At 34.4% G+C, this 22,081-nt stretch overlaps 1 protein-coding gene across 8 annotated transcripts in view; it reads right to left on the bottom strand.

The window, feature by feature from the left end:
- SPAG9 (sperm associated antigen 9) overlaps positions 1-22,081 on the bottom strand; it is a 150,625-nt gene that overhangs the window by 26,995 nt on the left and 101,549 nt on the right. For all 8 annotated transcript variants that reach the window (XM_051994269.1, XM_051994267.1, XM_051994268.1 and 5 more), the window contains 10 exons: positions 17,126-17,324; positions 16,587-16,686; positions 15,454-15,575; positions 12,351-12,408; positions 9,651-9,803; positions 9,280-9,331; positions 6,895-7,025; positions 4,502-4,558; positions 3,576-3,749; positions 3,055-3,184 (listed from right to left, as the gene is read on the bottom strand). In XM_051994269.1, the coding sequence (XP_051850229.1) occupies positions 3,055-3,184; positions 3,576-3,749; positions 4,502-4,558; positions 6,895-7,025; positions 9,280-9,331; positions 9,651-9,803; positions 12,351-12,408; positions 15,454-15,575; positions 16,587-16,686; positions 17,126-17,324 (1,176 nt within the window). The remainder of the gene's footprint in view (positions 1-3,054; positions 3,185-3,575; positions 3,750-4,501; positions 4,559-6,894; positions 7,026-9,279; positions 9,332-9,650; positions 9,804-12,350; positions 12,409-15,453; positions 15,576-16,586; positions 16,687-17,125; positions 17,325-22,081) is intronic.

Raw genomic sequence — 22,081 nt, 5'->3', positions numbered from 1 at the left:
AAAAAAAGTTTGTGAATCGTGTTGCTTCTGGACCAAATACAACAAACTAAGGAATCAGATAGAACAAACTAAGTATCATCTGAGCAGTTACTGCTGACTGCTAAGAGACTAATTAAAACTAACAATCCTAAAGGAAAGCCAATGACTTTGTCATTTTTTCTCTTTCCTCAAATACTGAAATAGCTATATTAGAAGGAATGAAATACTATCCTTGCAACAATAAACACATATAAAGTTAAAATCATTAGAGAGAAAAGCTGTCTTTGGAAAATCAGGGGAGCAAGAGCCTAAGCAGAAGCTACCTGGATGATGCTAACTTGCTTACCAAGTTCAAAGAGACAAAGAATCCTAATTAAGTTTTCTATTTCCCCAAGGAATAGCACACTCAATAAATTATTTTTTGAATGAAAGAGACACAGCTACTTGGCAGGCGACATCATTCACGTTATAAAAAAAGGAAAAATAAATTGAAAGTCGTATTTACACTTATCTTCTCTAAAACTATAATCATAATACCAAACTTGTAAAAAAAATTATTTGTGAAAAGATTCAGGGAGCTTATATTTATAAGAGGAAGATAAAAATGCACACACAAGTCAATAAAAGGCTCAATAAAATTAATGACCCAAGACCTATTTAAGTCAGAGGACCAAAGAAGAGTGCAAACACCCCAGATTTGAATGAGAAGACAGAGAAGCAGATGAAGGAAGGTTTCTTGGAGTGGGCAGCATTAAGATGGATAGAGTTTTGGGGCAGAGAAAGAGAAATGGAATGTTACAGCATGGAAAAATGTAAGGTAGCATGTAAAGCATGAAGATGGAAAGTCATGTATAGAGGGCTGCAGATAGTGGGGGAAACTCTGGGTAAGGTATAAGCCCCTTCAACCCAGAGGAAATCTGCTAACAATATCTGGTTTGGCTCCCCATTTCCCTTTGGTGCCCACCTCCCTTCATGAAGAAATCAATGAGGGCTTGACCACCTGTGTTCTACTTGAAGCAAAGAATACTTATAGCAGGATGCTTATAGTTAGCACTTAACATAATGTGATTGATGATATAATGTTCCTCTAGCTGACACATATTTAGTGTGCTCTAATGATGTAATCATACTGAGGTATTTAAGGGCTGAGAAGATTGGAAACAGAAGATGGAGACTCCACCCTAGACCATCCATCCTGGTGGCTCTCCTGCCTCCTTCACTAATCCACTAAGATCAAGGCTGGTCCCGAGACTCTCCAGAGAGTTAATCCAGACAATACATTTTGGTGCCCCAACAGGGACCTACAGATGAACACTACAGTCATGGGCCTTTGGAAGAAGAGGAAGTATTCATTCTGGCTCTGAACATGAAAGGAAGCTATAGGGGAATAGCTGGGAATGGATTAAAGGGAGAAGAGGCTGGAGATTAGGTGAAACCTAATGAAAGAAGAAATTTAGAGCCTGAACTACAGTGATGATAGTAGGAATGAAAAGTAGGGAATATATATAAGGATTATTATAAAAGTACAATCATCCCTTCCACACTGCAACTTTTCCCATCATAGTTTTGATATATTGCATGTCAGCATGAGATACTGAATGGGAATTTTTGGGGGAGCCTCGTGGAAGTCCAAGATAACACACAAAATGTAGAAATTCTAAAATATATAAAATACATGTATAGCATTATATAATATCAACATATTTCCTTTTAATACCATAAAAATTCAGACTTCTTCATTGGTACTGAGGAAAAGCCAAAAATTTTATGCAGATTTTCCTGATCATAGGGCTGCCACAACCCTAGTCCCAGTGATATGGAAGGAATAACTGATTTTTTTTCTCCATCCAATTCTGTTAAAATTATAAATTTGGTGGCCATTGACGTTGTCAATGTATGTATGTCTACATTGTAGACATCTGTTTACATATTACCTGCTAGCAAACAATTGTCCCCATGATCACTATGGGGTAAAAAAATGTGTGTAGTTATGAATTGTATGAAATGTAGTAGTAGGAATTCCAAGAAGAGGTTCTAAATGATGTTAGAAAAAAGGAAAGTCTGGAAATGTTAATGTAAGGAGAAGTGTCTGGTTCCCTCTCTAGGACCAGGATGTGAGTACTTTGAGGTGTAAGAAAACGTACAACCAACCTGGAGAGCATAGTCAGAAACATAATGTCATCTAGGGAAATGGAAGTCTCATTAAAAATAAGTAAAGGTGAAGGAAGTTTGTCATCATGAAATGGGAATTCCCAACACTACACAGAAGGGATGGGCTGAGCTGGAATGGATAGGCAAAGAAAATGGGGATGAAAATTAGTTTGGGGAGAGTTTACAACTAGTGAGGATGTCATAAAGAAATAAAGAGAACAAAATAAGGTCAACAGGGAGTGGCAGATGAATTATATTGCTCATAGACTTCGTGGAATGAAATATAGAGCAAAGCTGGGCCTTGGCTATCTTATCTACTTCTCTGGACTGGGAAGCAGAAATATCCAAGAATACAAAGGTGTTCAGATTCTCTGTGGTCAGCCCACTGCCTGCTCTTCTGAATTGGGGTGGGAAAAAGGCCCAGCGGAGAAGTGCTTGACTTAAACAATTTGATTATTACTAAATATAAATATAAATTTAGTTTTCCCACACAAATAATAAAACAGTCCTTTAGAAAAATTGTTTTGATAAGCAGCAAACATTGAGTTTGTCTTTCATCAACTTGGAATGGTCAATATGACACAGGCATTCGCAGAACAAATGTATATATGTGGGTATTTGTGCTCAAACACAAATAAAAGCCCAAGTAGAAGCCAGCATGTAATAAGTTACCTCCCAGAACCAAACAGGGAACTGAATGAATAAAGTAATTATTTAGGTTTTGAACATCTACTGTGATTTTAGAAGGCAGAAAAAGGGCTAGCCTCTTAGAAAGACTTTTTTCTCCTTTTAGTTCAAATTAACTTGAAAGGGTAAAAACGGGAGGGATCTATCTATTCATGTAGCTTTTCACAAGCAGTCTTTATATGTGTATAAACAAACACACAAATACCTTTCCAGTATATTTAGCATTTCAACAGGTACCTGTTTGTATTTCTGGGGCAAACTCCAGCCAAAAGCTTGCACTCTGCCATCTTCTTTCTGAACATGTGCCTTTACTTGGCGGTACTGTTCTCTCTTCTGTTCTCTTCGAGAGGCTAAACTGGCTTCAGTTCTAGGCAAAAGGAAATTTAAAAAACAATTATATAGGTTCTCTAACCATTTTTTTTGTTTCAAAAGTATAAAAACTGATGGTGAATTTATTTTTAAAAATATAAGTAATTTCTTTACATTTATTAGTTTAGGTCATAAGCCTAAGAAATTCAGCATAAAGAAAGGCTTAGTATGGCTTATAAAATATAAAATGTTAGAAGAATTTCAAGTTTTCCTCTTTGATTCCTTTTTTCATATGAAACTGGCTAAACAATATTTCTATTAAAAAGCTGCTTCCTTACAGATTTTTATCTTAATTGTTCGTAACTTCTGGCTGGTAATAATGACATTCTCTAAGTCTTCCAGCCTGCAGAGCATTACCTTTTCCACAACCAAAGCCTGAAGGTACTTACTCTTCACTGAGGAAGTCAAAAGCTTTTGATTTATCCCCAGGCAGCTGAGATAAAGTACTGCTTCTTTTCTTGACAGAAGGGGTGACATGGGAGGTCGGTGCATTGTATTTTAGATTAACTGGAGGTTCAGGCTTCTTGGAGGTATTACTTGAAGAACTAAAAAGTCGGCTAAAACTGAAATGAGAAAACAAAAATGGCAAGTTTAACTTGAAAAATCAATTCCAGTTTTATACCAACTCTTAGATTACACTAAATGGAAGAAAGCCTCCTCATTATCCTGGATGTTTGTTGAGGGAAGGCCATCTTAATAAGATATTACTCTTACGATAAAGTGATAAAACATTATTCACTGGTTTTAATTTTTTTGATTAAACAGAAACGGAAATAAACTAATTTGACATCAAGTAAAGCAATTACAATTAAATGAAGATGACAAGTTAATTGGAAAAGGACAAGTCATAAGCACAATAATAATCATCATAGCATAACCATATGCAAAAGTTCAACACACAAACACTACTCAAATCCCACAAACGCTGCTTCCCATCTTAGATTCAAAATTTTTTATCAATCACTGAACTAATGGATCAAATAGTTAAATGGAGACTCAATTTTGTCATCCACTACATGAAATCATCATCACTCAATGCAATTAGACATAGGCTTTCACTACTTCACTAAATGCATAACCAACACTACAGGATGCAGCTTACGAGATCCTATTTTTGTCTTCAAGAACAGCCTTACCCAGTTGGCATGCTAAGTGTCAAAAAGAAAAGGTTCAATTTAGCAATTTTTACATGACAATAGAGGGAAAACATTGCACAGTAAATAAAACTATCACTGACAAGCCCTTTTTAACACATAACTTCCTACTTTGAAAAGTGTTTTGTATCAAGTATCCTGACTTGCTTTTAGATACTTACAATTGCCAAATGCTTGATCTTTTTTTTTCTTGCATGGCTGGGTTTTCTCTTGAGGCCCTAAAGAAAAAGGAAAATATGTGTATGTTTTGAACAATGTATGAACAATTAGAGTAATGCTAACACAGAATGAACACGGCTGCTAATTGTTTTGTATGAACTGTTTTGATTTTGCCGAGATAGAAAATGCTTAACATCTACAAAAATTTACATATTTTTATGTTTAGGGCTCACACAACAATCTAGCTAAGTACCACAGCTAGTATCACTAGGAAATTGAGGCTCAGAGAGTAGAATTTGAAACTAAGACTGATTCCCAGTCCAGTGCTCTACTAGATCACACACCTCTTTCTGTCAAAACAAGTGATCTTCAATATTTTTTAAATGTTTTGCTTTTGTTTTTTTAAAGACAGGGTTCTCTTAATTTTGCTTTGGCTAAAAGGCAAAGGCTACTTTTGGGCCCAATTTCACTAAAAAAGCATAGAAGCTTTAAACTGCCTCCTTTTAGACCACTAGGTGGCCGCTTTTCCTGGAAGGACACTATACTGACCCTAAGCTAGTTGACAGGCACAGTCCCCTGAAGCTCACAACTTGCTCTTCTTGAGCAAGGTTACGTGGCCCAACAAGCATGTACTTCTGTCCCTGGCTGGCATTTGATACTCATTCCACAGTTTCCCACCATGAGAGTGAAACTTCAAACAAGCAGGACAATTTTTAATAGATTCAGAAACATTTAAAATGTTAGTCTGGAAGCCAAAAACAGACCAAGACCAATGAAGTGCTGGGATTAACAATAACAGTAAAATATGAATTAAAACTTTAAAGAATAACTAGAAATTCTAAAATGACCCTTTTCTTGTAGTTGGGAAACAAAATGGGCACAAAAGATGGGCTGCCAAAAAGACGAAAACCTGGTATAATCAATTATATTAGAGGTTAGAGTCAGGGTGGTAGTTAATTACACTGGCCAAAGAATCATAAAGACCTGAGTTCAAGTCTTTCCTCCAGTAGGTTACTACTACGTGGTAGCAAGTCACTTAACCTCTCAGTAATCTGCATTGCCAAAAGAAGATACTGGTCTCCATTTCACTGAGAGAACTGTTTTACCCAGGCATTTCCTAGGCTAGAGGTGTCAAATGTGTAACCCTCAGGCTGTATGTAAACCACCAGACTCCTATGTAGGGCCTGAACTAGATTAATATATAACTGGGAAATGTTTAACATAAATTAAAATACAATAAAACAGTTACTATTGATATGTGATTTTATAAGTCAATATGTGGCCAATGAGGATCCTTATACAGATGTCAAATAACACCCATCTGAATTTGAAATCACAGCCTTAGAAAAATAAAAAGTCTAATTGTAATACCAATAACTGATAGATACTATTTTATCTATTATATGTATGTTGAAAACATAACTCTTGATATGTTAATTTCTTCATCTGTTAAAGAGATTAGAAAACAGAATTCTTTCAGAAGCATTTAAATTCTAAAATATATAAATTAGGTTGTATATCCTTTTTATAAAGGAAATAGTTTCTTCCTTAAAAAAACACATTAATACCAAGTAAGTCAAATAATACCAAGTGAAAAAAGAAAACATGCTCATAATTTTAAATCCAAGTGAATAGTGTGCCTCACTAAGAAAATCTAGTAAATGAAAACTCAAAATTAAAATTTGTGACTTGGCATGATAGAAAGATATTCAAATAAAATTTTACTTTACTAAGTTATTCACACAAAAGAATAAAAAATAAGTTCCCTTTAATAATGAAGATAGAATTCTAAAAATCCATTTGCATTCAACTTTTCAGGAACACACCCATTATGATGACTAGTCTACTTGACTTGTACTAGACATATGTGATCAACAGATGGCACAATTGAGTGAAGGATGTACTTTGTGAGAATTGAGAGGAAAGAATTCAAACAGAAACAACGTAACACTTTTGAAAAAGTGAAAATTAAAACTTTCTTTCCTAATACCGCTTCTAAAGCTCTGTCAGACTATGAATGCAGAACAAGGCTCAACAAGTTGGTTTGTTTTGATGAACTGGTTTTTTTTTTTCCCCTTAAAAGAAATTTTTTTGGGTGGAGAAAGGAATGTGACAAGGCATCAAAAAAAAGATTAAATAAAGTATTATCAGGATTGTAAAAGACTTGATACTTTCTAATGATCTGACAAGTACTGTTAAGCTACTAAGATGACATTAGCATGGTCACAAAAATCTTCATTAGCCCAATTTTGCTACTAGTTTGGTAACACTTAATTTGGGCATAAGATGTTCTCTCACTGGACTACACAAACAACAAAGCAATGGTTTAATGACTGAAGGAATAAATGAGACACCAAAACAGAAAAAATAAATATGGTATCCTTCCAACACTAACCTTATCATTTCTGTCCATCGCACAGCTTCTTGAAGCTCCATCAACCTCTCTTTATACTGGTTTCTTTCCATGAGGACACGTGCCATCTCTACTCGAGTAAATCGCTTTCTCTGAGCTGTGGGTATGTCACTCTACAAAGAAAAGAAAAGAAAAGAACAGGATATCACTCTGTAGGTTCATAATGGATCTGAAGAGATCCACAGACTTTATACTGTGCTTATGGAATTTAAAAACTAGTTTTGTATCTTTTTTCAAATATTGGTCCATCCATCACACAACTGTGTGTATACCCATTAATCTTCTAGATTTCCTAAAGACCTATTAAAAAAAAAAAAGTTCCATCTATGATTTCAGCAATGTAAGGAGTCTCTCCATCAAGAGGATGAACACCTCCTGGGCAACTTCTAGTGTGAAGAGGGCTACCTGTATTCTAAGTGTCATGTGACTTGCCTAGGATCAGAGAGCCAATTTGTGCAAGATCTCTTTAAGGCCAGTTTCTATCAGTTTTGTCATGTTTAATTTCTAAAATACAAAAACACATAAAATGACTGTAATTTATTACCTTATTAATAATTGAAAGGGAAAAAGGTAAACTATTTAGATATTGGTGATTAAGTGGAAGGGGGCAAAGATTCAGAAAACCAGCTAGTAATACAAAGTACAGATAATTAGATACAAACTAAAATATTATACAAGAAATTGGAATATGCAAAAGAATGACTAAAATGTTCCCACTTTCAACCCAAAGATTCTATAGTGTAGGGAACACAATAAATAATAAGCAGTTACTTAGATGATTGCTTGTTATCTCCAAGCAGATCAATAATAACAATAACAAAAACCAGCTTCATATATATCAAAATGTAATAGCACTTTCTGTAATAGCAAAACACTGGCAATGGTAGATCACCTTAAGATATCCATCTATCCATAGAAATGGCAGATATCCGTTAAGTGAGGAATGGCTAAACAAGATATAATATACAAATGCAATAAAATATTTACGTACTTCAAGGCATGAGGAAACAGAATGTGGATTTATATGAATTTATATGAAGGGATGAAAAGTGAAGAACAACCAAGAAAACGATATATACAAAGTTAACTATTCATTGTAACAATAACAAAATACCAGAAAACTACAAAATTTTAATGACCACTCACTGCTACAGTATGAGTACAGGTTTACAAGTTTAGAAATAAAGAAACAGGACTGAATAAGTTAAATGAGTTACCCAAGATTAACAGTAAATTTGAGTTTTGAATCAAATTAAATATTGAAGCATTAAAAAATTTTTGTGCAGAAATAGCTTTATTTATTTGTCAGACTTAAAAATAACTCTTCTATTGGATCCTGAGTCATTCTGAATAGAGATGGAAGAATTTCCCAAACTAACAACCTATTTTTCTGAGTAAGAAAGTATTTTATTTGAGAGGATGGGTGAGTTGCTTTAAAGAATTTGCAAGGGATTGTTGACAAAAGTCCTGTAGAATAGGGTCTGCAATCTGTATTCACAGGAATGAGAAGACAGATACAGTGAAGTTAAAATTTTATTGCAAGTCAGCAATAAATAAAAAAAGAGAAAATGAACATTACTTTGAATGGTTGGCCCAGTTAGCGAGAGCACTGTGCTAGTTTGCCAAGGGTTTGGAGGGTAGGTGGGGTAGGGGTAGGGTGGTGTTTGATTGCTACAAGGGACTATTAGATTTGCTATTCCATAGTCAAATGACCTATTCTTAAATCCACTTTACTGCTTCAGATATTCATGCTAAGGTGAAAAGAGAGATCTCTCAGCAAGGGTGTATTGGTAAATTTTAACAACTGGCTTGAGAGGAGGTGAGGATAGAAGGGAGGAGGGAAGGGTGTGCAGACATGATGCATTTTAAAGCTTGATTTTTGTTATTAAAATTACCTTATCATTTTCTTATTTCTTTATGATCAACAAAATGATAAATCAAGTCCTGATTTGTAGCATTTGCCATTTCTAAGGTGTAAATGCTCAAAATGAATTAAAGTTAAAAGTTGGCTCTCATGAGGCTACATGAACAAGCCACCATATCAATGCCTCTACATATGAATACTTATGAAAACATAAACTAATCCCACAGCCCCACAAATTAACTCAAAACACATATTAGCACAGAATAAGCAATGTCACTTTCTTTAAAGATAGTATAGGAATATGATAATTAAGTAGCAAGTATGTGCTAAAGGATATTAATATCAGTAATTTCCATAATTCCATCACATGACTACATAACAACATTCCCTACTTAAATTGTTGTAAGCCCAGACAAAATATACTAACTTTCTCTACAACACATATTGCAGTACAATCAGGGAAAAAAGCTTGTCAGACAGACCGATTAAAAGGTTATACCTACATCATCATCATCTTTTGCTTTTTGCCTTGCTTCTTCAGCTTCTGCTCGAGCTCTAACCAAAGGGGGCGAAGGAGACAGTAGAGGGAAAAGAGAAAAAGAAAAAAAGATGTGATTCAAACTGAGGGGAATCTTTATGAAAGTACAAAACCATAATTAAAGACTAAAAGACTGTCACTATTTAACTGGTGATACCTCTCTTCAACAAGATTATTTTAGACTTTTTTTAGCTGCCCTTTTTCAGGGCAAGTTATTCTAGTGCTATGCCCACACATAAATCAAGGTTAAAGTAAAATCAGGAAGAATGAATGTTTCAAATTCGACAATTCGATTTAATTTAAGGTAAAGCTATGTAAAGTAATGGTATCACTCACTTTCTAAGCTCTTCCTCCAATTCTTTGTTCTTCTCCTCCAGTTTCAGTTTGGCTTGCTTCACAGCTTCTAATTCTCCTTGTAGCACATCTTTCTCACAGGTCAACTCATCCACTTTTGCTATGAGATCATTCTTCACTACATTCAAAGCATTTCTACATAGCAGATATTTGAAAATAATAGTCAACAACACAAATGCTAGTTTTTGCATTGACAAAACCAATGCTGATAAAATGAAAAGCAATGGAGGAAAAATGTATAAGTTTCTCAAATAAAGGTCTCATTTTAAAAATATATAGGAATTGAATCAAATTGATAAGAATAAGAATTATTTCCCAACGGATAGATGGTTAAAGAATATGAAACTATCAAAAATGATATAAAATGTTCTAAATCACTAATATACAAAAGAGAAATGGAAATCAAAACAACATTGAAAAAAACCTTAGTGTTACCTCTAAACTCACTTGTTTGGCTAAAATATGTTCAGAATGAAAAAATAAAAGCTCTTTGAGCCTGCATGAACAAGTTCCATCACACCAATATCAAATGACAAAGGACATGTGAAAACAGGCATGCTAATTAATGTTCTGTGGGTAGCACTGTAAATTATACAGTTCAATCATTCAGGACAGCATTTTAAAACTATGACCCAAAAGCTATGTATATATAAACATGTATGTGTATGTGTATTTGTATAAAGCTGTACATGTCCCCTGCTCTGCAGACCGAGCAATACATCCAATCAAAGAGGAAAAGTACACATATGAGAAAATATTTATAACATCTCTTTTTGTTGAGACAAAGAATTGGAAACTAAGAAGACACTCATCAACAGGGGAAGTCTAAATAAAATTATGATATGTGAATATGATGCGATATTACTGGGTTGTAAGAAAAGAAGGGAAGAGAAATCTGGGAAGATCTGTTTGAAACAATGAGAGGAATTTACACATCAGCAGCCATATGGTAAAGATAATTAATTGTGAAAGACATAATAACTATGATCAATACAGTGACCAACACCACAATTTCAAAGGATTCATGAAACATTCTATCTGCTACCTTGAATGGGGATGAGACCATATGTGAAAGGAACATAGTTAATTTGGAAATTTGTTTTCCATGACTACAGATATTTTGACGTTGGTTTTGTTTTTCTTTTCTTTTCAATGAGTGCATGTAGGGTATCAAAGAAAATTTGGAAAGAAAAAAAGTACAAAAATCACAGTAACATAGTACTTTAAAAGGTGAGCAAAGCACTTCTCTCAAACAATCATGTGAGATCTGTATATTATGCAGAAACTAGGGTTGATAGAAAAACCCTGGCCTCAAATCCCCCAATTTAACTGTCAGGGCTCGGATTCCACAAAGATCATTCCAGTGGGTTTCTTTGCATTACAGTCCAAGAAAGCCAATATGATGCTGCTCTCTTAGCATTTTAATTGCAATAGAACTAAATGGTAACAACAGAGGAAGATTTAAGGGTTGCCTAGTTCTATTTTTGCAAATAGAAAAGGCAAGAAGCACAATGACAGCAAAGCAATTGCAAAACTAAATCTGAAAAAAAAATTGAGATGGTTTTAATAAAAGCATTCTTGCTGAATTGCTCTGAAGAACAATTAATAAAATAATTGTCTTTAATAAAGACAAATAAATTGTAAAGGAATGCATGAACTCTAACATCTAATGCCTTTTGGGTCAATTCTGCCCTTGCATAGAAACCATTTTATCTTCAATCCATATATTTCAGATAAATACAAATTTAATGAATGCTAAAGAGAAACGACTTATGTCAGACCTGAAAATGTGACAGTGAAGAGTGCAGTAAGCAGATGTAGCATTACAATTGGAATCAGAAGACATAAGCTGGAATAATTTCTTCAGTATTTATACTAGGCCTGGGCCCTTGGGCAAGCCTTTGAACTGTTCTCAGCTTCAGTTTTCCCATCTGTAAAATGACGGCAACCTACTTACAGGGTTGTTTAAGAATGAACTAAACTGGGGGCAGTTAGGTGGTGAGGGGATAAAGCACCAGCCCTGAAGTCAGGAAGACCCTCCTGTTCAAATGTGGTCTCAGAAACTTAACACTCCCTAGCTATGTGACACTGGGCATGTCAATTAATCCCAATTGCCTCAGAAAAAGAAAAAAAAGAACTAGACATGACATTTAAAGAAGTCCAGTAGATAAAGCATTTGACTTGGAGTCAGGAAAATCTGAGTTCAAAGTCAGACATGAAATAGTTGTGTGATTATGTTTATCACTTCAACACTGCAAGCTTCAGTTTCCTGATTTATGAAATGAGAATAGTACCTACTTCACAGGTTATAAGGACCAAATGAGATCATATAATAAATGCTTAGCAACCTTAATATTACTCATAAGAATAGCAACAGCTTGCATTTATAATGTATCAAAATTGAGAAACCACAGGTAAGAAGACCATTTGGTCTCCCACAAGACAAAACTCCAAAAAAAATAACTAATGATATTTGAGAACAAAGAAAAGAATGCATTCAAAGACTAGAAAGTTAATCAATTCCTAGGGCAAACCAAAAGAAACCTACATGAGGGTTGTATAGTATGTGTTCCAATTAGATATAGCTAAAAATAGGAAAGAAAAATTCAGATGGATGAACTAGTTGAAGAGGGAGTTATGATGGAACCTTAGTTGTATTATCAAAATTCTATGAATACTTACTTGGTTTCTAAGAGTTGCGTGTTTTCCAGAATAAGATTTTCAACTTCACGACCCATTCCTTAAAAATAAGAAAAAAATGGTGAATTCAGAAAAAAAAAAAGATCAATTTAAAGCTATGCTAATTAATTTATAATTATTTTATAAGTTTGTTTTTAATCCCCATAGAGTAAGAACCTATAAAACTTCCAAAACAAAAGGCCACAAATTTTATTGGTTTGTTCTTCATAGCTGATGCTTTCTTCCTTTTCAAAGATAATTTCCAAAAAAAAAAAAAAAAAAAATCAAGTATTCTGCTAAATACCACAACAGGAATGCTAGTTTATATAGAGCTGATATTCAACTCAATTAAAGATTAGATGAAATGAAGGTGATGTAAAAACAAAGTCAATCTGAATGACCAAAAATTTCAAAGAGGAAATGAAAGGAGTAGAAATCTGAAAAGCTTCATACTTTATACACATTTCAAATATTTTACATATTTATATCAAATACAGACAATGTAGATTATTGATTGATGGGCTTCCACCCAAATCTTTTTAAAATGGAGATTGTGTTTCTAATAATAAACCAAAAACCAGATTTTACATAGAGAGGGGATGTTTAAACAGAAGGTCAGAGAAAGTGAAAAAGCTTTGCAGTACCCCAAAGCAGATGGCACCTTACCCAAGAAATTATGGTCTTAAAGCCCATGCATCCCGTGTAGAGCAAAAACAAAGAACAAGAAACGTTTCGTGTAAGAAACAGTATGAATGTAGATTGATTATGTATAAAATTGTGAACTTTGTGAAAAACACAGCTAATAACAAAGATAGGGAATCACAGTGGTAAGACTGGAGGATTCAGTCATGAGGGCAAGGACTAGTGATGGAGGAAGCATTCTGTAGCTTAAGAAGATAACCTATTATTATTAAGCCCCTTCCAGGAATGCTGCAAACTCTTAAATCCAAACAAATGTTTTTCTATTTTGCCTCATACTGAAAATAAATATGCTTAAAGTCCACAAATCAGCTGAATTGTAGTATTTTTTTTATTAAAGTGTCAAATCAATAATGATCAGGTTCAATAATTTCAGAAAAAATAATCTACATGCATGACATTCAAATAAAGCACAAACTTCCAACTTTATAGTTGTGATAAATAAAATTTCCAATTCAAGCACACTAAGAAAAATGGAGGTGAAATTATGTATTGGGGGGGTTCACATAAATCCTAAAGGAAAAAAAATCGGCAAATTAAAAATATGTGTTTTCTGTCTCTTTCTCCTGTTTGCATAGACAGAGATACAGACAGAGACACATCCATACTCCATGCATTGCATTGAACCCAAAGTATTCAAAATCATTTTCTGGAAACAAAGGCTATGACAATTGCATTATTTCTAATTTTTCATTTAGTGAACTAAGTTGGATAAAAGCACCATAAAGAGATAAATAAGGAAACACTTATTAAGTTAGCAAATTCCTCATGAGGAAAACATTTTTAATTACAAAAAATGAATGTACATAGTAGGCACTATATATAATGCCTATTTCCTTCTCTTCCTTTCCCTTCCCTATTCAATAGTACATTAGACCAAACCTCTGAGATCCAGAAGCCTTTTAGCTAATATTTGAATGCTTAAACATGTGTTAATATATGAAGTATTAAACAATTTCTTTATAAATAATTTGGTAACAATTAAGTATATATATATGAAAGAAATAGACCCTAACTTAGTCTGGGAAAAAAAAAATCCTTCCTAACCACATTTGTGGAAACTCTTTCAAGAATTAGGAGAAAAGGCTTAAAAGCTGAAAAAATATGCAGGGCAAAAAATGTCAGTGAGCAGAAAAATGAAGAGAATGCACTGAATGACAATAGCAGCCAAGAATGCCTAGCTGTAGAAGCAGCAATTTGAATACATTTAAAAACATACACACCAGAATATTCCCCTGGGTAAGCAGCCCAAGAGAAAAGAGATTAGAGAATCTCAATTAGCTTGTTTTAGGAAACTAATAGCTAAGCTCACATTAATGTCAAAGAAGAGAAAAGAGAAATGGTTAACCAAACCACATATTAAGCAATATATGGCACTATGGTACTAAAAAGTTTAAGATATTATATGGAAAATACACATTCTTATATTGTAGTCTGTGAAATGTATAGTTAATAAAAAATATATTTCCAAGAAAGATTTCTCCCGAAAGTTCCAAATAAAGATACAAAATACGATTAACATGAATAAACATGTACAAAGAAAAGTCTTATGAAATATAATGCTTTTTCCATTCTAACAGTAATACAAAACTACTTGGGAATTTGGACAGCCCAATTTTCATTAATATGCTTAATTAAACTAAACACAATTTTAGGATTGTTTTTTTTTCCTCTTTTTTTGGTGGGCAGAAAACTCATTATTTTTGATGGGAAGGAGGGCTTTAAAACACACACCCTGGCAGAGAAAACAATTAATGAAGATATGAACAATGTTATGTAACTTGTCATTTCTGATTTTCAAATTTAAATCAGTTTTGATTTGTCTATCAATTAAGAGCTGCTATCAACCACCAAACATCTAGAAAATTAGGATTAACCAAAAAGATAAAGGTATAATACTACACTAAGTTTAAGAGGAAATATCAAAACTTTCAAGAGTCATAGGAAATGGCAAGCTACTACATAGCTTGCATTTAAAAGTATAATTTTTTTGTGGGATGATTCTTTGTTTAAAAAAAAAAACCAAATAGCATTAGAATTTGTGTACAAAACAGATTCCAATGTTTGATCATATCATTTAAACTGTTTGGATAATTATTGTTAAAGAAAATTTATATTTTCAGAAGATAAATTTTTACAGTTAGAATGTTACATATTTAAAATGTATATTAGCTTTAATGATCACAGCTCTTGTAAGATAATGAAGACATATACAACTTCAAATAAAGTTAGTATTTGGATTTATTCAGAGTATTTTTTTTTAATTTAAGATCTATATTATCGTCTGCACAGTAAGCCATGAGCGCTCTGAGGGGAGTAATAAAGCTCAGCAGGCTTTTATAACTACAAACTTGAAAACTCTTTTTTTGACCAGTAAAAAAATAATCTTTTGCTAAAGCTGCCATACCCAGTAAATCTGCTCCTTCATCTACATCTCCAATCAAGCCAGAGCCAGCTGAAGACAATTCTTCAAACAGAGATTCTGTATTTCTGTCAAAAGCTTTGTTCTCTATACCTTTGGTAGGAGTGCTGTTCAAGAGAATAACAAACAAATAAATTCTTCTACAATACTGTAAATTGGATATCTGAGCTACATTATTTAGGAATAAAACAATTATTTAATTTCAGTATAACATGAATCATTATTGGGGGGTTCTTTCTAAGTTTGGGCCTATAGTTCATAGAACTTATTAAATATTTATCAACACTTGTGGAGAGTTAGGGATGAAATAAAATGAATTTCAGAAAAGTCTATCAGGATAACTGTTTAAAAATGTGTAGAAATGTAGGCAAAGCAATGAAATAATAATTACAAAGCCCTTAATTTTATTGTAATTTTAAATATCCTGATCATGACAGAAGATAAGTAATTCTCATTTCATCATTAAGCTGTACCTGGGCAGATCACTTAACACTGTTTGCCTCAGTTCCTCATCTGTAAAATAAGCTGGAGAAGGAAAAGGCAAACCTTTCCTATATCTTGGGGAATCCCTAATGAAGTCACGAAGAGTTGGGTATGAAGGAACAACAACAACAAACAAACTTTATCCTGGTCCTTAGAAAGACTAGTAGTTGCCAAATGATAAATGCATAAAGTAATCATAAGGCAAAGTTTCCTAAATTACAAAAGAGTTCCATTTCAGAGTAAAAAGAACAGGAATTTGTTAGCTTGATTTAACTAAGCATCTAAGCGTTGGACTTGTTAGTGATGGATCTCGAGTCAAGAAGCACTCCAGCTCATTTTATGGATGAGGAAGCTGAGGCACACAGAGCAAAGTGACCTATCCAGTTATGTAGTTAATAAATCATCTGAAGTCAGATTTAAACTCAGGAAGATGAATCCTCCTGACTTCAGGCCCACAACTCTATCCAGGGTGCTACCAGATTCCCCACCACTATTTCTGTTATCATTAGTACATAGCAAAGTACCTGAATTTCCCATTATAGGATTATAGGTCAAAACTGACATATTTATAAGACTGGATACTTATAGAAGGGAAAAAAACCATAGAGGTATTACAGAAGCACATCCTGAAGTACCTTGAACCTTTATATCCACTAAGATCTTTATCCATATCCAGTTCAGGAGTAGATTCAATGATTGCTTGCACTTCTGATTTATCTTCATTTTCATTAGAGCCTGAGAAAAGAACAATTTTGTGAGATCATTAGCCATGAAATATGCCATGTTCCTATGCTAGTACATTATCATTAAGTTACAAATAGTTTTAAATTCTCTTGAATTTTTACATTCCAAAGAACATAAAAGTTCGAATATATTCAGCATGTTTTATTAGATGAGATCAAAACAGAGAAAATAAAATGCAAGATACAGATTCCCTAGTACAAAATGCTGGGTATCCCAAACAAAAGCTTCCTTCCTTGCAATCCTTCTCCTCCCTTTCCCTACCTTCAGTCATTTTTATGGGTGTTTTAAGGTTATATATTATCATGACATGCTTGCTCCTAGCTAAGATAAGTCTTTGATATCTAGGAAAACAGATAATTACCAAAGCAGGCAATCAACCAACCAACCACCAACCCCAGATGATACGGAAGGAAACAAAAGAGACACTTACCAATTGATACACTCCTAGTATCTTGAGCTACCTGTACTTCAATATGTTTGCCTGTCTCTGACTTATCTGCAGCCTTCAAATATCCCTCATTGTCCTCCTTCAAGGGAGTATCAGTAGGAATTGCTGCAACCTCAGAAGCAGCTATGGAAGCTGGAGTAGTAGCCTTTGAGCCTCCTTGGCTAATATCAGAAAGTTCATCCTAAAAATTGTAAACATTCTTTGTAAGTACAACTGAATAACTCAGTCTTACTTTGAATGGGTGTATAATAACATTGGAAAGTCATGTTACCCAGAGAATTCTCTTAATAAAATTTCAAAATATCAGATTATGGAATTAAGAGTCCCAGAAAAAAATAAAATAAAATAAAAGATAACCTTAAACAATAATAAATAATTCAGATTTTTTTAAAACTATCATGAAATAAGCAACATATTACTAATGAATGACGACACAAGTGGGGTAAAAAGATACTAGAAAAGGACACAGGCCAGCTATATGGTATAACATCATCACCATCATGTAGTGCATGACCAAAGGGTCTTCCTGACTGTTCCTCTTGTGCCCATATGATGGCAAAATACATACAACTTGATTCCTGTGTAGACTTTACAAGATGACATGTCTGGCTTCTTAAAAGATGAAAAGGCATGGCTAGGATGAAATTTGCACTATATCAGGAAGTAGCTACATCAATGAGAGTATAGATGCAAAGTATGGAAGTAAATATATTCAATCAAATCAAGTAACACATACAAAGAGACACAGATACACAGTACATTCTAATCTGATGAAAAAGTTATCATTCATAGGAAACTGGCATAAAAAGTTACATATTCCAGAACTTTTCAGAGTATTACTACATTTTCCAGTTCATTAACAATAAGGCTTGGATAAAATGGGCTCAGCAAATGTACTGTTGAAGAAGTAGAACTAAACTGCCAAATACTGGGAAGCAGCTGCAATACAGATAGTTTGGCACATACTGAAATGTGGTGATATTAAAGCAAAGGCCAAGGACTGAGCAAAAATCAAACCGGCAAGACAAAGAATCATAGGATCTGTATTTGGTGCCAACTATAAACCAAAGAAAGCTCATATACTCGTGGAAAGCACACATGTACATTTGTCCCGATAGTCACTCAAGTAAACACATCTAACAAAAGAAATATCGTCATCTTTAAATATAAAGCCCCAAAATAGCAGAAACTTTCTGAAAGACATTGGTGACATTAACTGCAATTCTGTAAGACTACTAATTACTTGCTTTTTACTTTTCTTGGAAACCTGAATTCAATGGATACTGAAACAAAGCTATCCAAGCGACATTTCAAAACATCTTTTCTAACAGCTTATAGTTAGAAGAAATCAGAAACATCATCTAACCAAAAACAAAAAATTGGAGCCCAGCAATCAGAATAATAGAATCTGAACTTTTGTTTCAAATGTTTCAAATGACCATTTTAAGGAAAGCCTGCTACAACTTGAGGGGAAGAAAGCTTTTTTGGAGTACCAGAACTCTGATTTCAAAGAAATCAACAAAGCTAATCTGTAGCTTCTTGGAAATTTCTACTCAGCAACTGAGGAACTTAGACAAGGTTCTGCCTAGGGAAGAAAGGAGAGTATGTGAGAGTGGCAGATTTGGAGCCCAGATCTTCAGGATTCAAATTCCCACGGATTTAAATTGTCTCTATGAAAATTATACCCAACTCTCTCTATTGCCCCTCTCTTTCTCCTAAATTCTAGCTATCCATCTCCAACTGCCTATCAGGTATTTCAAAGGGAATGACCTGTTACAGGCCATTTCAAACACACACCTGAACAAAAAACGAGGCTCCAAAACTCACTCCTTTTCTGAACTGCTTTATTTCTGCCAAGAGCACTGCCATCTTTCCAGGCACCCAGGACTACAAAGTACTATCCTTAATTCTTAAACACCCCACATGTTCAGTTACTCCACAACCTCCCTTAAATCTTTCCCCCTTCTGCCTGCTACAACCAACAGCTTCACGCATACCCTTATTCCCTTTGACCTATACCACTGGAATAACCTCTTACCTGGTATTCCCTATCTCAAGTCTTCTATAATCCAAATTGCATACAGCTGATAAAACAATCGTTCTAAAGCCACTCCTCCTCCACACTTCTCCAGTCGTGACATAAACCCTATCAGTTCTATTTTGTCTCTGGGATCAAATATAAGCTGCTTGGTTTCCTTTTAACAACCTGGTCTGACTTAACTTTCTAGACTTATTATGCTTTATTCCCTCTTTCCTGACTCTTCAATCTAGCCAAAATGGCCTTCTGGCTATTAGCTCACAGCATATAATACCCATCTCCATACTTTTGCACTGGCTATCTACCTGCTCCCTAGTGCAAGAACACAGGTCCTCCTTGTCAACCCCTCCCCCAAAGTGCTGCCTTCTAAGGGGCCTTTTTTCTCTCAGTGGTCAGTGTCCTCCTCCAATTCTCTCTCCCAGTCCCAACTCCCAATATGCTTTGATACTCCCTGAAGAAGTAAGTTCACTGCTATCCTCAGGTCCTAGAATGGTACCTTATCAATCCCTGAAGACAACTGATGAAACATGCCTACTGATTCTGCAGGAAAATGCAAGCTTTTTTAGCTGAAATTTTCTTTTTTTTTTTTTTTTTTTTTGGGGGGGGGAGGGTCTTAATGTTCCCAACCCTTAGCACATAAGAAGTGCTTGGGAAAATGCTTATTATTTGATTGATTCACTGATATTTACTTTTTCCATAAAACACTCCATAAATCCCTTGATTCTTTCCTTCTTACCTTAGTCACACAATAAATCTCACTGTTACCCATTTCCCTAATTATAAATTCTGACATTCTCCTGTCTGATTCTAACCTCCTGGCTTTCCATCTCTTCCTATGACTCACCCCCTTAAATCTATTATTCACTCTCATGGAGACCTACAATCTTTTCATCCTTTCTCCCAGATAGTACCTTATGTTCTTCCCCTTCTTGTCTCTACCCAGTAATTAACCAGATCGACTCTGCACTGCCCTCAGCTCTGGAAGCTTTGCCCGTGTCCTGTGTTGGCTCCTCTCCTGCCAAATCTCAGCCCAGAGTACTCTCACCATCTACAATTGCTGTTCCTAACAAATAGCCGCTGAACAAGCTGAAGGTAGTCTCATTCCCATGCTCATTATAGGAACAATGCAAACTCATTTTTGCCAACCTCATTTTTGCCAACCTCAACTGGATCCCCATTCTCTCAACTAGTAAAAGTAACTTCTTTTGTTCCTCCATTTTCTTCTAGGTATCAGGTGCCTTCTTCCTCTATTCAGGCAGGCCTCTTCACTCTGGCTAAGTTGCTCCTAGAATCTCCATTTTGAGAAAAAGACAACACTAATCATCCTTTATTCTCCAGACTTGTATAAGTATTGTATTCGCCTTTCCCCGCCCCAAACTTATTCCATGATTTAGCTCCTTTTAATGTATTATTAGTAAGCTCTTTAGGGAAGGGGGGGGGGGGGGGGGGAGAGATAAGATTTTTGCTTTTTATTTGTCTTTTTTTAAAATATATTTTATTTTATAATAACTTTATATTGACAGAATCCATGCCAGGATAATTTTTTTTTACAACATTATCCCCTGCACTTGCTTCTGTTCTGATTTTTCCCCTCTCTCCCTCCACCCCCTCCCCTAGATGGCAAGAGTCCTATATATGTTAGATATGTTGCAGTATTGTTATTTGTCTTTCCAGTGTTTAGCATTTAGTGAGCATAATAAATGGAGTCAGTAGGACTTGAGTTCAAATTTCACCTCAGAAGCTGTGTGACTTTGGACAAGTCACATAACCCTCACTGCCTGTTTTTTTTAACTACCAAATAATTTTTTTTTTTTTGGAGCTAACAAAACAACAACAACAACAAAATTCATTTGGAAGAACAAGAAGTCAAGAAAAAATGAGGAAATAATTTGAAAAGCGTCAAGGAAGGAGGTTTAGAAGTGCCAGATTTTAAACTATGTTTTAAGACAATAATGATTAAAATATCCAGTACTGGCTAAGAAAAAGAAAGGTAGATCAAGGAAACAGGGTAAACATGCAATTTATAGCAGCAAATAAATACAGTAATCGTATATTTGACAAGTGTAAAGTGATTTTGTTATATGGTCAAAAAAAAAAAAAAACTAAAATAGTCTTAATTGGCCCCAGACCAATACTTGGCACCATATCAAGATACAGTTAAAATGGATACAAGATATAAAAAGAGATACTAAAAGAAAATTTGAAGAACATGGAGCATATTATTTATCAGTTTTATGAAAAGGCAAACAATTTTTGAATAAACAAGAGAGACAAGCAGCTAAAATTAGCTAAAATTCTAATTCTTGAAAAATATGAATAAAATTATCTAGCATAAAAAATAAAAAAATTAATATTAAACATTTTACTATGTATAAATGTCTGTTGAACTTCCCATCTTACTCCACACAGAAGCACTTCCAAAACTTCTTTTCTTCCCTTAAGGCTCTTGCTATATACTGAGAAAGTTAAATGTTTTTCTCTTATTCTCTTCATCTCAAAATCCCTGACCCCATTAGGGTCACCTGAATAGTAGACTTTAGAAGGGGCAAGACATGAATTAGAACTATAAATATCTAGAATAACTGCACTGCTTTTCACAACAAAGGCATTGAAGAAAATTGCCTAACAATTTAGTAGATTTTTTTTTTTTTTGATGCAGAAGTACTTTTTGAAAGGCAACAAGTTGAATGATCAGTTAACTAATGTCACATCCTATGACTTATGTGGGAAGACCCTAAAGAAAGTTCTCTTAACCACCTGAGTCTGTAAAGTTTCAGGGAAGATGCAAACATGCTCAGTAAAAGCAGCAATATATTATGAAAATGAATTAACTCTAGTGTGAGTGATAACTTTGAAAGGATTTTTATATATTAACAAACTCGGCCAAAGTTGGCGACGAT

The sequence above is a fragment of the Antechinus flavipes genome, chromosome 4 (assembly GCF_016432865.1).
Source record: "Antechinus flavipes isolate AdamAnt ecotype Samford, QLD, Australia chromosome 4, AdamAnt_v2, whole genome shotgun sequence".
Taxonomy (NCBI): Eukaryota; Metazoa; Chordata; class Mammalia; order Dasyuromorphia; family Dasyuridae; genus Antechinus; species Antechinus flavipes.
Note: the sequence above shows the minus strand (reverse complement) of the source record. Positions and strands in the feature narration are given on the sequence as shown.